We start from the raw sequence: 14,798 nt of genomic DNA on the forward strand, positions 1-14,798 counted from the left end.
ATGTAATTAACAAGGGTGACCATACTGGTATGTACTGGCTGAATGTCAAATTTGCCCTTGACTCTGATTTTACAGCCATGGATCTCATGATCTAAAATGTTCTACTAGTTAAACACATTTCATAAATCTAGTAAAAATTTTATTTTCCAATTTCTGATTTAACATATTTTTCTAGAATCTATTCTTTCAATAGATTTCTATAATTTATATTAGCTTAAGATTAGTATCACACACTTAAGTGATACAATTTTAATATCTGTCAGTAAAACCTGATTGTTGGTTGGCTTAGAGTCCTTAGACAAACATGTCATTTATATTTGGTATCTTGAAATATTAAAATATTTACCTAATTTTATAAAATTCCCAGAAGATGGGTGGACTGCTGTCCTCAAGTAATAGTGTTAATTTACTTCATGTACCTTATAGTAACCTGGAGATACTTTAAAACTCAATCTCTCTCTCATCTCTCTCTCTGTCTCACACACACACACCCCATAAATGTCTTTTTAATTGACCATATTCATTAGTTGCCAAAGTCTCTACCACTCCCTTTTGTATTACACATTTATATTATTTTATCCAACTGAACCTTGAAGGCATATGTGTTTGTCATCCCTGATTTAGATCTTTATAGGGCTTCCCTGGTGTCTCAGATGGTAAAGAATTGCCTGCAGTGTGGGAGACTTGGGTTCGATTCCTGGATTAGGAAGATCCCTTGGAGAATGGAAGGGCTACCCACTCGAGTATTCTGACCTGGGAAATCTCCATGGACAGAAGAGCCTGGCGGGCTACAGTCCATGGGAAGCAAAGAGTTGGACACAACTGAATGACTTTCATTCATTCATTCAGGTCTTTGGGGACATCAGTTTGTTCATGTCGTTATCTAGTTCCAATCATCATGAGTCATGCTGTGATAGCATTTTAAAAATTTCTGAGGTGACTCCATCTCTTAAGCACCATTAACTCTGAAGATTTTACGATTTACATTTGGCAGATTTTGCCTGAGCTGAATTTGCTTTGACTTCCATTTTAAAGACTTTTGACTCTTTAACATTCTACTATTGAACTTCCCAATGATTTTGAAAATGACAATTCTCTTTTTATACTATACCAAACTTCTCCTTTTGATTTTATTTTGAATCTTTCTCCTATTTATGTCTCCTGCTCCTCCTCTGAAACTAATTTCCTTAAAACTGCGTTTCTCCAACTTCCACCAATAAAAGCGTCAGTGAAAGTGAGTAATTCATGTTGTTGCCCTTGGTGCATATGCGTTGGCAGGAACCAACTGGAAATGTTCTTGTGCCTGTTTATTTTGCCTATTACTTTTATGCCCTCTCCATTCCTCCCTTGGACCACTTGATGATGTCGTAACTAAGTCTAGTCTAAGACATGGCCAACTTTGTGCTCTAAATGTGATTCCCCTCCCATTGCTCTTTGTAGACATGATGGATAATTTTAGTGAGGATGAACCAGTGGAAGTTCAACCAGAGGAATGCTGAATGGTCACAGCCCAAGTGGCAGATATAAGTTTTTTTTCATGAACATCAATCAGCTAAGATGTACTTTGGTGAAAGTACATTACAAGGACTTCATGAGAGGACATTATGACTGGACCCTGTAGGTCTTGCTTATACTCATGAGGAATCAATATCCACACATCCTGACCTTTACACTACACTGGACCATATTAAGTAGGAGAGTGGATGTCAAACTAATGGCAGAATTTGGGGAACTTTTTCTTTTTCTTTTACAAAAAAAGGTAGATGGTGTTTTGAACACAACTTGCCATAGCACATGAAAGAGTTCTGGCTGTTTGAAGAGAAAGAAAAATATTTTAATGCTGAAAACTAGCCTTCTCTCAGGGGCTTAAAGAAAAAAGTACCGAGAATGGGAGTGAACTGCAAGATAGTGTTTGTGTAACAAGTACCTCAAACCACAGAAGTCACATGGGCTCTTTCTGCTTTGCTACTTTTGATTGCTTGTCAGAGGGTTATACTTTTAGCTTTCCCCACCCTGCAAGGCCACTCAACCATGTGCTAGCTGGAGTAATCTTTACTCACAATGTCTTTACAAAAGCTCAGGAAACAGAGCAGCAATGGCAATTTCATGGAGTACTGTGCTGGTCCAGGGCATAGCTCTTACTCCACGCTCACAGGCAGTTTTACTATGGATGATGACAAGAGAAGGCTTCAAATGCTGGCAGATACTGTGGCTACTTTGCCTCGGGGAAGAAAGCAGGTATGAGTGCTATTTTTTACCTTTTACAGTATTCTTGTTCTCTTGAGAGAAGAGTGATATGTTTGTTTGACTGCATGTTAAAAATGTTATTTCAGATCCTTTGAAATTAGTGGCTCAGAGTATGGGTGAAGAGAGAGGCAAGGGGCCCAGAGAACTCAGACTCCAGTCATTAAGTCTTAAGATTTAAGACCATAAGGAAACATTTGAAAGGAAAAACTTGAAAGATTATTTTCTCACTACAAGAGGTATTCTGATGAATTAAAAATCATTAAGCATATCAACTTGAAGATGGTATGTATTATAGACACAATCAGTTTGAGAATTATTGTTCTTTTTTCCTGTATGTCTCCCATTGAGTCCTTCCCTCCCAGCCTCTCTCCCAGTCTCTAATAGTCATGTCAATTCATAATCCAGGGAAAATACATGATTTTTTAGTGCAAGTTTTATTGACAAAATTATCTTTAGTTCTGGGCACTGGATGTACCTCACGCTATTGGGAATTAAGACTTTTATTGGATAAATGAGTGCAAGATCTGCCACTTGGTAGCTGTGGAATCTTGAGTAATTTTCTTCTCTAAGATTCAGTTTGCTTTTTTTCTGAAATGAAGATAGTAATAGAACCATCCTGCAGGGCTCTTCTGCGGTGTAAGTGAAGAAAAGCACAGTGTTTAACAGAATGACTGACATGTAGTATGTGCCAAATAACTCAGTAATTATGTTATTATTTTAATTGTGATTGCAAAGTATTTCCCTAGAGAGGAAAACTCATTTGGGAAAATCCATGTCCAACTGGATTTATTGCGAGTTTTTTTCAATTTCCAACTTGTAAAAAAGGATCAAACTAGAAAATCTCTTTAGATTTTGGTTAGCTAGCTTGCTATAATGCTCCACGTACACATCTGAATACAAAAATATTTAGAATTGTTTTAAAGCATGAAGTTTTGCCCTTAAATCTTGCATGCACGTTGTATGTTCTTCTTAAGCCTTCTAATTTCAGGATTACAGAGTTATAGCATAGTGGAAGAGTCATGATCTTTTTTAAGTGATGCACATAGCTGATTCTTTGGTATTTTTCAAGAGAGATAAGGGAATAATTTGTTCTGGTTTGGATGATTGATCTTTTTCAATTCCAAAGTGCCTTTATGACAATAAGTTTAATAAAAAAAAAACATTCCTATCAAGTTACTGTCTGAAAATAAAGCCCCTTTGGGAAGTACCAAAACCTTTATTCACTTTTCAGGTGTATAGCAGTGTAGAGTGTATAAAGATGAGAAGGAAAATTTCCCGCCTTACAGGGTTTACGATTGAGTAGACAGAACAAGTAGGTGTTGTACAATATAAAGTAACATACGTGCTCTAACCCAAGTACATGTCTTTGAATACAACCTTCAAGGATAGATATACTGGATATTGAAGGGTATTCCAGAGCAAAGGATAATTAAAATGCTGAGGTACAGATCTTGGGGCCCTTAGGGAAGTTTAAGTAATCGTATATTACTGTGTTAGGTGGACCCAATGAGTGTCTGTATGGGAGAGGAGGGGAGACCTCAGAGCTGGGCTGTTTTTCATAAGACTTGGACACTTCCCCTGAGGAAGTAGTAATCTGACCAGTACGCAGGGAACTGATCATGACTGAATACAAGGTTTCAGGAACCTTACTCTGGAAACTTGCTTGTCAGTAAATGGGTAGAGCCTAGTGGTGAGGGAGCAATTTTTGCAGTAGTTGGAGAAAGAGGAACCGAAGGAATTGAGAAGAGACACAAAGACTTTGCTGTGAAAAGCGGTGAAGAAGAGGGAGCCACATTTGATTTTAAGCCTGAGTGAAGAAAGCGTGAACTAAAAAGAAGCAATCAGGGAGGCTATGGGAGAAGATGAGAATGATTTAGGTATATGAGACACAGGTGTGTGTGTGTGTGTGTGTGTGTGTGTGTGTGTGTGATCTGTGTATCTATGTACACATACACACACACTTTCTCACCAATTATTTTCCTTATATGTTCACATCTTTTGTAGGTCCTTTCTTCTCCCTTTCCTCATATTCTTTCCCATGGTGAGACTCCTCCTATTTAGACAGTTTTTTGTTACTGTTGTGAAATTTACTTAAAGAAAATAAAAAGTAAAACAAAACATTTGTATATGATATATTTGATTCTGTACAATTATCATCAATGAGACTTGATGCAAGTTTATTCCAACTGTTTAGAATTTTCCAAATGGATGTTCATTTCCTTTAACTGGTCTTTAGAGAATAACTATTCATTTGGCACTGACTGAATTGCAGGCAACGAGATCCCTGTGAAGCAATCCCACAAGCAGGTGTTTTCTGCCCACTGTTATTTTCAACCCTTTCAGTGCTGACATCAACAATTCATACTTCTTGTTATCACTGGCTTTGGTTTCTGCCAAGCTGTATCTGGTTAGCCCATAGTTTCAGATTAATCTTCAGAATCACTGGGGTGTTTGTACTCAACATTATTTAAAAATAGATTTCTCTGTGTTCATATTATCTTGATACCTGTATTTGTAGGAGGTGACATACACCCAGTGAGGTCTCCCACTTTTGAACACAGTTTTAGGAAAAAAAATCCCTGCAATGGAAAATGCTGTAGGAAGGAGATGGTATGAAGTAAGGTTATCTTGATGAATGTTGTGATACTAAAAGAGTAGCCATGGGCCTTACACCCATTTTCCCAAGGGCAGTAGGTCACCCTTGGAAAGTAGTTTTCACTGAATGCTATAGTGAAAAACTGACAGAGGGGAAGACTGAATATGCATTCGTGGGACCACAAACTGTTTCTCTTTGTTTGGTTTTCTTTGGTTATCAAATTATTCCTAAATAGACAACTTCTGGAAGGGTGATTTCAGTTATAAGTCCGATATAGAATATTGTGCTGACTTAGTATGTATTTCTGAGTTGGGTTCTGCCCTTCAGGAGCTTTTATTTTATTTCTGGCCACACACTCATCTGTCACTAAAATTCCTAAGTGTTCTTGATGACAACAAGATATTCTGACATTTAATGAATACTTTTAGTAGAAAACTGTTAACTTCATTACAAAAGAATTTGATAAGTATTCTCTAATCCATATTGTGGTGCTCTTAGAGAATATATCCAAAAATTTTTCTTGAAAGAGACTCATGAGCCCACAAAAAGATTTTCTTGAGAAGCTGCAATGTTGTACAGTATTTACATTCCTCAAGAGCGCTTATAGTTAAGAAATTGAGTTCAGCTCCATTATTTTGTTAATCTTAAAATATTTCTGCAGAGCCATGTTATTCTAAGCCTCCTGACTCAAAAAGGGGAAAACCCTGTATTCATGGAAGAATTGGGAGAATGAGGTAGGGTACTGGAAAGGGAGCAGAACACACAATTTGTGGACTTTTGAAACAAATAACAAAAACAAAAATATCTCATCTGTGAGTAGGTATCTGTCCCTTCCCCCACTCATGACACTTTCAGGAAATGAGTACACAGTGGGGAGAGGAAGTAGCAGGCTGTTACTTAGCAGCAGAAGTGGCTACAGTATGAAACTACAAGCTCCTCTGCAGGGCTGACTATCTGGCTCTGCTACAGATTATTATTATTTTTTGCAAACTGACAGTTGAAATATTTGGTCTTTGTTTCCCACTAAAGAGGGACATTGTGAATCACCTCATAGCAGCAAAAATTAGGTTACATTTTTTGGTAAGCTTTTAAATCACCTGACTAAAAACACAAGAGTTGGGATCCTCAGCCCAAACCCCAGGCATCTTTATATCAGAAGCTGAAAAAAAGTGAAAGCGTTAGTTGCTCAGTCACATCCGACTCTTTGTGACCCCATGGACTGTAGTCCATCAGGCTCCTCTGTCCATGAAATTCTCCAGGCAAGAATACTGGAGTGGGTAGCCATTCCCTTTTCCAGAGGATCTTCCCAACCCAGGGATCAGAAGCTAGCAAGGGGTTAAGGAGCTTTGTCTTCTCAGGAGATATAATTGAATGTGTAGTTTGCAGCCCTGCCAAATTGCTAAACCTAGATTTCTCATATTAGATAATGTGTAATAAAAGACAGCTGTTGCCAGCATATGCTGTTTGTTGCATACCAGTTCCTCATTCAGGAGTTTTGGTGTCATCCCTCCAGCCCCGAGAAAGGGCTCGGCTTGGGAGGGCAGTCTAGGGAGCAGAGACTCCACTGGTCAGATTCTAGAAGAAGGCTGCTCACTCCAGGGAGAGGGCTGCAGACAAAACTCATTCTAAAGTGTAAAAATATTTGATAAGACTTCAGACATACTTTTTTTCACTTAGACAGATAGTTTGGTTGAACATTCCTAAGAACATTCCTTTGGTTGAACCCTGAGAACATTCCACATTGCCTGAGTCTGAGAGTTCAGATCAAAAACAAGTAGGTACTGTGTCTGGATGTGGCATGTGTCAGAGAATTTGATGGTGCCTCATTTATTTAAATTTTTTTTAATTTTAAATGTTAGGTGCCTATGACAGGCTCATTGCTGATCCAGAGTGGAAACTAATTTATAATTAGGTTTAGTCTGATTTTTTTTTTTTCTCACTGAACCCTAGTCAGTCCACAAGAACTGAGTTTCTGCTCTGCATCTCATCTAGGTAGAAATTTCCATTTTAATCTAATTAGCTAGAGCAGAAAGTTTAGCCCAAGAGAGGTGGGGAAATTTCCTTTTTACAGAGGTCTTGGATTTGTCTTGTGGACTTAATTTTGTATTTGAATTTATCTAGAATGATTTTTTTTAAATTTAGAAGACAGGTTAATGGAGGATGAGATGAAATCTTGAGATTCTCATCAATGCTATGATTATTTGCTTAGCAAAGGTGTATTTAAAATTGATGAGGAAAAAGTCTCAAAACTTTAAGAATTCATTAATTCCTGCTAAATGAATGAAAATGAACTATTCATTTAATGTGTGCATTTAATGTTAGGTGCCTATGACCGGCTCATTGCTGATCCAGAGTGGAAACTAATTCATAATTTGATTTAGTCTGGTTTTTTTTCTTTGTTTCACTGATGACCCAAGTCAGTCCCCAAGAGCTGAGTATCTGCTCTGCATCTCCTATTATTCTAGGCAGATATTTCCATTTTAATCAGGTCAGTTAGCTAGAGTTTGACTGACTTTGTTTTCTATTAGTTCTTTTGCTATGGTTCTTGCTGTTTTAGAATTCAGGTTTTTTTTTTTAAATCTTTGTTTGTTTTCTTCCATTTAAAATTTTATTTTATATTTTTAAAACTCTACCTTTGAGCTTTTCCTATGACTATTTAATTTAATGGAGAGAGTTGAAGACTCTTTTATAAAACTTTGCATCTCCCACTACCACTTACTTGATTGTATTGTTATCTCGTGGTTTACTTCTGTTTTTCTCTTTATATGGTTCCATTCTATTCCAAACCCTGTGCTAGGTGTTGGGGTAGAAATAAAATGAATGAATCCCCTAAGAGGCCCAAAGGCTACAAGTAATTATGAACAGAAGTGAGGTATTTAATCCCATCTGCCCTTCATATAAGTATACATATATGCTTCCATATCTATAAATATATGCATAATCTGATGAATATTGATAGTATGAATAATATTTTTAAATATAAACACTAGTTATGATTTACAGATAGCATGACATGACCTACCTAAGTACTTTACATCTGAAGTAAGGATAAAAGCCAAGCAAATAGAGGTAATGAAAATAAATTAAGAAAATATGAGTATAGTATAGTTGAGAGGTTGAGAATGCTTGGGCAAATCAAGTTTATTGCTCTTTTCCACAAGAAGGCAGCCGACTGCATAGCTGAATGGTCCCCACCCTTGTTAATGGTACCTATCAGGACAAAATCAGGCTGAAACAAACCATACAAACTCTAATAGGCCTTCCACAGTTAGTTCTTATAAATTAAAAATAGATTGTTGTTCACTCGCTGTCATGTCTGATTCTTTGTGACCCCATGGATGGAGCATGCCAGGCTTCCTGTCCTTCACTGTCTCCTGGAGTTTGCTCCAATTCATGTCCATTGAGTCAGTGTTGCTATCTAACCGTATCATCCTCTGCTGCCCTCTTTTCCTTTTGCCTTCAATCTTTCCCACCATTAGGGTTTTTTTTTTTTTTAAGCAAATATAGAGAAACTTTTTTTTTTTTTGGTTCTGAGCCTTCTCTTGTTGTAGTCTTCAAGATGATATAAATGATTTGCAGTCCAGAACTAATAAAAGAGGAAAGTATAGTAAATTTATTATTATTGTAGGAAGAGGTCAGTTTTTTCACTGGGTTAACGGTACTGACCAGTGGCCAAATTCTGAACACTGAACCATTCAAGAAAATTTGTGAGAATGCTGGCATTTTGTACTTGGTAATTCAATTTCCTTACAGTGATGTAGCTTCTCTAACAGATGCCTTAATGAAGACTTCATTTGTGCATTAATTTCTTCTGCATACTTTTCTCCTTTTGGCTGTTAGCTTCTATTTTCCTTTTATTTGTTTGGACACCTGCATTATCTCCTGATATTTTCTATAGTCACTGATATATAAGAAGCATAATAGGTTGCCACTTAAATAAACACCTTGGACTAACCAGTAGCATGAACTTCTATTCTGGAACCCTGAACCAACACTTGAGAAAGAGCTGATTAACATTCGTTAATGCCTAAGCAAAAAACCAACACAATACACACAAAACTCACTATAATTACTTTAAAAAAAATGACACCTTTCAGCAACTTTTCCTTTATTTATAATGATAGACTGTATCCTGGAAGCTTATCTTTAAATGATCTCTTCCCAAAACATGCAGAGGAGTAAAGTGAAAGTGTTAGTTGCTCAGTCCTGTCTGACTCTTTGCGACCCCATGGACTGTAGCCTGCCAGGCTCATCTGTCCATGGGATTCTCCAGGCAAAAATACCAGAGTGGGTAGCCATTCTTATCTCCAGGGGATCTTCCCGACCCAGGGATCAAACCCAGGTCTCCCACATTGCAGGCAGATTCTTTACTGTCTGAGCTAACAGGGAAGCAAAAGTTTATGCCATTTACAACGTTTATACCATTCTGAAGTTCCTTTCCTTTCTTGGATAGAAATCTTACTGTACTCTTTTAAAATGATTGCAAAAATAAATCATAAAAATAATTGAGGTTTTGAGTCCCTCTTTTTACCCAAATTATGCTTCTAGATATTAGATGATTTTATCCTTCTAAAAACAGTAACATATTAAACTATTACAATAAACAGTCATTTCATAAGCATCTCCCCAAACTATCAACTATTTTGTTTTATATGCCATTCTATGGGTGTTATTTTTTCTTTGGATTTCAGTGTGATTATAAACTGCTGTGGTTAAACTTTCAGAGGCTATTTTAGATACAGATTAGATATGAAGTTCTTTTTGGAAGCTTCGGAATTTTGCCACATTACATTAACTCTTTTGCCATAGGGTGTTATTATCGAAGCCTGTTTTAATCTTTCAGATGAAATACCTGAATGGTTCCTTTCCCAGCTCTCCTTTGCTATCACTGGAGAATGGAAATTACTGTCTTTCTGTAACAGTTTCCCAGGAGTGGGGCCAAAGTAGAGTCCTTTGTGATTTAGAACATTTTGCAGTTGTGTCTTAAGAATCTTTCAATAACTGTGTACTTTTATTTTTCAGCTTGCTCTGACAAGATCAAGTTCTGTAGGTGACTTTTCCTGGTCTCAAAGGTAAAGAATTTCATTTATTTTTTGGTGTCTCACCAAGATGTTTAGGAACACAGGTTTCCAGGCTGTTGATATCTCATACACACACACACACACACTCACACACACACACACACACACACACACACACAGTCATACATACTACAATTTATACAAACATCAGCTATTTTTTATTGGCAGTTATTTTTAATGATAGATATGTGCCAAATGTGACACTTTGATCTTCATTCCTAGCTTTTTTTTCTTTTTTTTTTTTTTACAGAAAGCTTGTTACTGTGGAAAAACAAGATAATGGAACATTTGGATTTGAAATTCAGGTGGGCAGTTTTCAAATTTTCCAGACTTTTAATTAAGAAAGTGGCACTGGCAATATCATGATATTTACAAAGAAAGAATGAAGTCGGGCTTAGGGATTGAGAGAGGCTGTGACTTGTGTTCTATGTGTGGCTGTTTTTGGCAGTTTTTCGGTTTGTTGGGTACCATCAAGGAAAGAAAACATTCAAGCAGATAAAGTAATCACCCTGAGATTTACTCAACTTCTTGTTCCTCTTTGCTTTATTCCTCTTGTCGGTCTGAGACTGATCAGAAATTCTTGCTATCAGTCAGCTCACAAATAAGAGAATGATGTACGCTTTATAAGTGAATCTTATATATTAGCATTAGTGATGGGTTTGCACAATAATTTCTTACACTGTGCATCAGATTTTGCCTACACTTCAGTATTCAGAGATACTTGACAGAAATATATTTGTGTATATGGACTGCATCTATTCATTTATAGTTACTATTATATTTGAAAATACTAAAGTTTTCATATTGGACTTTATGAAAAGTTTGTACTCTTTTCCTTAGTGGTAACATTTTATCACTACTATTTGAAAATGCTTAAGAATATTTGGCTCTATGCGTGTATTGCCTCATGCTGTAGGAAATTTTAAGTCTTTATGGATTTCTATTTAATAGCCTAAGAATTTAATTTCTTACTTGCTGTCTGCTTTTTCATGGCTATATTTGTAAATATGATGCATTAGGTCAAACAAAGGCATGTCTAATTAAGCGCAACAGAAGTAGTTTAAGTATTACTGTGTTCTTTTTCCAGTACACTTTTGCATTTCTTTTAGAAGCATTCTGCATAATCATATCCTCATACCAAACATCAGTTTTTATGTCTTAACTTTGGTGCTGGCTTCAGAAAACTTTGGTGACTAATTATCAGCACAACAATTGGAAACTCAGTGTGTTTTAAGAATAGGAACAGGATGCTGCTCTGTAAGATGCGTTTTAAGAATAAACAATATGGAACTTCAGCTGCAATGAGCAGGGAGAAGGCTCTCAGAGAAAAGAAGAGACCTTCTCCTTTCTGAATTCTACTTTTGAATTTGGTGAAATCTCTAATTCTTTCATTGGGCTTTAGAAGCATAGTACTCTCTCTTATTCCTCATTCACATGAAACACTCCCTATTCTGTATTGTAGAGACACTGTGCTTTTTGTGACCACTTCTTTTCAAATGAGAATTATGCCCAAGGATGTTCAGTGATTGCTACTGAAAACAGGAGCAAAGACTACTCATTTATCCTTACTTAATGTGACCAAGGAGAATCTCTTCTCATCTTTCTATAGACATATCACTGCTTCTCCCACATTTCTCCTTCATACCATAAACACTGCATGGAGCAAGAATCAAAACTGTCATTAGTAGACAGCAGGTTTTAGTGGCCTGAACCTTTGTGGATTCACATGAATGATGGCTTCACCTCTGGACTGTAGCATGTTATTTTAGTGATGCAAGGGTCCATTCCTCTGCAAATTCCCTATGGGTGTATGCTTTCCATTACTAGCTCTATGCATTACCTATTACCTAGTACTCACAAGGCTTATAGTGATTATCAAATAGGGGGCATGCCCTGAGAACATTTTAAAGGCCAAGTAGAATCTCATATATCCTTATTGTGCCTCCATTCGTTAACACGTATTTGGATCCTGGTCAGTGGGGCACAGGGCATGCTGGGAGAGAACAAGTTCTCCTCCACTGGTTTCCATGGATGTTAGTGTTTTGCTGATATGGACAGTCATGTTGCAAGACCAGAACACAGACCTTAGATTCATTTACAACTGAATTTGTATTCTTTCAGTGCTACTTTAGTAGGTTCTTAGGCATTTTTAATGAGATAACTTATGTGAAGTACTAAATAATGTGCCTGATTCCAGTAGAAGGTAGGCAAATGACAAGTGTTAGAATGAAGGCTATTGGGCATGAGAAAGTAGTGTACTTTTGTGTCTCTGGGAAATGACTGAGCAAAAGAAAAATGTCCAACTGATTAGTTCTTTCCAAAGCTCTTGGACCTCTGCCTATCTCGAACCACAAATTTTACACCTGCGGCAAACATATACGCAAGTGCATGCTACCCCAATTAACGGTTCCCCTTCACTGTACTTACTCTGCTTCCTGGACATGGAGTGTAAATTCTCACTGCTAATGAGAATCATTATAACAGTGGTTTCCCAAAGGAAGGTCTCTTATAGCTTTGGTCCATGTGTTGTGTGAACCAGACCATGCTTCATTTCTGGAAGGGCCTGGGTGGTGGCAAGAAGATTCCCTGGCAAAAAAAAATCTGTTAAAAGAATCTCTCATATTGATGGAAAGTAAATTCAGTTCAGTTCAGTTCAGTTGGCTAGTCATGTCCGACTCTTTGCGACTCCATAGGCTGCAGCATGCCGGGCTTCCCTGTCCATCACCAGCTCCTGGAGCTTGCTCAAACTCATGTCCATCGAGTCAGTGACACCATCCAACCATCTCATCCTCTGGTGTCCCCTTCTTCTCCTGTCTTCAATCTTTCCTAGCATCAGGGTCTTGAAAGTAGATTACATGATCTCTTAAAGTCTCATCTGCCTTTAAGATAGGGGAACTCTAAATGCCTTTTAGAGTAAATAGAAATCCCTTCAAGGTTAACAAAGTCAAGTTTCTAGAAGTTCATCGCATTGATTGACTTGTAGTTCTGCTGGTTCTGGAAACTGTATGTCTAAAATATAAAGGAATGGACATCGGACATTCGTTTTTCCACAAGGAAGCAATACTGGGATGTGGTTTAATTTTAGGAAACAGATATTAGGAAGACTTACTCAACTCAGAATGCTAATTTTGATTCTAAACGGAACTAGACCTCATAACTTAAATATGTGAAAAAGAAGAAAATAGAACACTGGGCCACTCTATTCATCAAACACTGGTGCTGTGTTCTTGGTACAAATTGAAAGGAAAAACAAAACCAAGTTGCTTTTGCCAAATTGAGGCAAGAGATGAAGCATAACTTTTTCTCTTTTAGTCGAGTGGCTAATGAATTGGTGAGTATTCAGGGCAGGTGTACCAACGAGTGTTCAGGAATGAAGATAATTGAGTCAATTATAAAACTTTTGAATTAATGAAGGGCAGATTGTCATTATTTGCAGAACTCTGATTTAAAATAATTATTGTTGGCATATCTCCCTTGCTGGATGTGTAATGTTTCATACGCTCCTGTAATGAGTACTTTAGCTTGGGAGAACCACATAGAGATTTTTCTCTCTGCTCTTGGCTACTGTTGTTTTATCCTCCTGGGGAAAGAGAAACTGAATTTTTCTTGTTAAATACCCAATAGCATCAGGTGGTCTCTTAGGCATGAACGTCTTAAATCTTAAGCCAGTCTTACACTGCTTCCTTTCTTAAGCCAGATGTGTTTTCTTTTAACATTTATTTATTGATTTTTGGCTGTGCTGGCTCTGTGTTGCTGTGTTGCTTTTCTCTAGTTGTAGTGAGTGGGGACTCCTCTCTAGTCGCAGGGAGCGGGCTTCTCATTGCAGTGGCTTCTCTTTTTACGAAGCACAGGCTCTAGAGCATGTCGGCTTCAGTAGCGGCGACTCGCAGGCTCTAGGGCACAGGCTCTAGGGCTCAGGCTCAGTAGGTGTGGCACATGGGTTTAGTTGGCCCCTGACATGCGGGATAATACTGAGCCAGGGATCCAACTTGTGTCTCCTGCATTGGCAGGCAGGTTCTTTACCACTGAGCCACCAGGGAAGCCCCAGATGTGGTTTTTTTTTTTTTTTTTTTTTTTTTAATGAATGGGGTCAGCTACAGAATGTGTGGGAGGTGTCAGATTGGTCCTTATATTCAGTTTATACTCAGAAAAGCTTCCCAGATTGTTCTTTGTACTTATGTATCATGTTACATAAGGTAATTGATACTGCTCAATTTTTTTGACAAATAGATTTTGAGTTTTTTAATAGTAATTATGTATCTTTCTCATTTTACAGACTTACAGGCTCCCAAACCAGAACACCTGCTCCACAGATATGTGCACCCTGATCTGCAAAATCCAGGAGGACAGCCCAGCACACTGTGCTGGCCTGCAAGCTGGTAAGTCAGAACTATGCTTATGTTTGGAATTATTTAAATAGCAAGAAAAACAAATTTTTTTTTGATGGTGGAGGTCAGGATGTGATTGTTGCTTTGAATTTCCTCAGCTCCTTTATGTTGCCAAGGTTTGGGGCTTGTGTGTTTTGTTTCATTTGTGGGTCAGGAAAGATTATTTAACCAACCATTTTAACACTCGTTTTTCTTGGCATCTCCCAGGTGATGTCCTTGCAAAAATCAATGGTGTGAGCACAGAAGGCTTTACCCACAAACAAGTTGTTGACCTGATCAGATCGTCAGGAAACCTGTTAATGTAACTATCTGGTTGCTTCCCGTGGGGCTTAAAAAATTGTTACTGTCTCTCATAATGCCTGTTGAATGAATGAATAGGGTTTTTGTTCAGGATCACAAGGGAGGCAGCACACCATAGCTTGGGGATTGGGTACAGACGTTTTTATCAGTTCCTTTTGTTTCTCAAGGTTTCCTCAAACTTGAACA

The 14,798-nt window shown here is 37.6% G+C and overlaps 1 protein-coding gene across 4 annotated transcripts in view; it reads left to right on the forward strand.

Moving 5' to 3' along the window:
• Positions 1–14,798, forward strand: part of CYTIP (cytohesin 1 interacting protein) — an 89,239-nt gene that overhangs the window by 56,550 nt on the left and 17,891 nt on the right. For 2 of the 4 annotated variants that reach the window (XM_012136806.5, XM_042243833.2), the window contains exons 4-7: positions 9,866–9,915; positions 10,175–10,229; positions 14,201–14,303; positions 14,520–14,613. In XM_012136806.5, coding sequence (XP_011992196.1) covers positions 9,866–9,915; positions 10,175–10,229; positions 14,201–14,303; positions 14,520–14,613 — 302 coding nt within the window. Of the gene's footprint in view, positions 1–1,992; positions 2,530–9,865; positions 9,916–10,174; positions 10,230–14,200; positions 14,304–14,519; positions 14,614–14,798 lie in introns of those variants that run through there. The other 2 variants (XM_004004682.6, XM_060411143.1) reach the window with 2 other exon arrangements.

Source organism: Ovis aries, chromosome 2 (assembly GCF_016772045.2).
Source record: "Ovis aries strain OAR_USU_Benz2616 breed Rambouillet chromosome 2, ARS-UI_Ramb_v3.0, whole genome shotgun sequence".
Classification (NCBI taxonomy): Eukaryota; Metazoa; Chordata; class Mammalia; order Artiodactyla; family Bovidae; genus Ovis; species Ovis aries.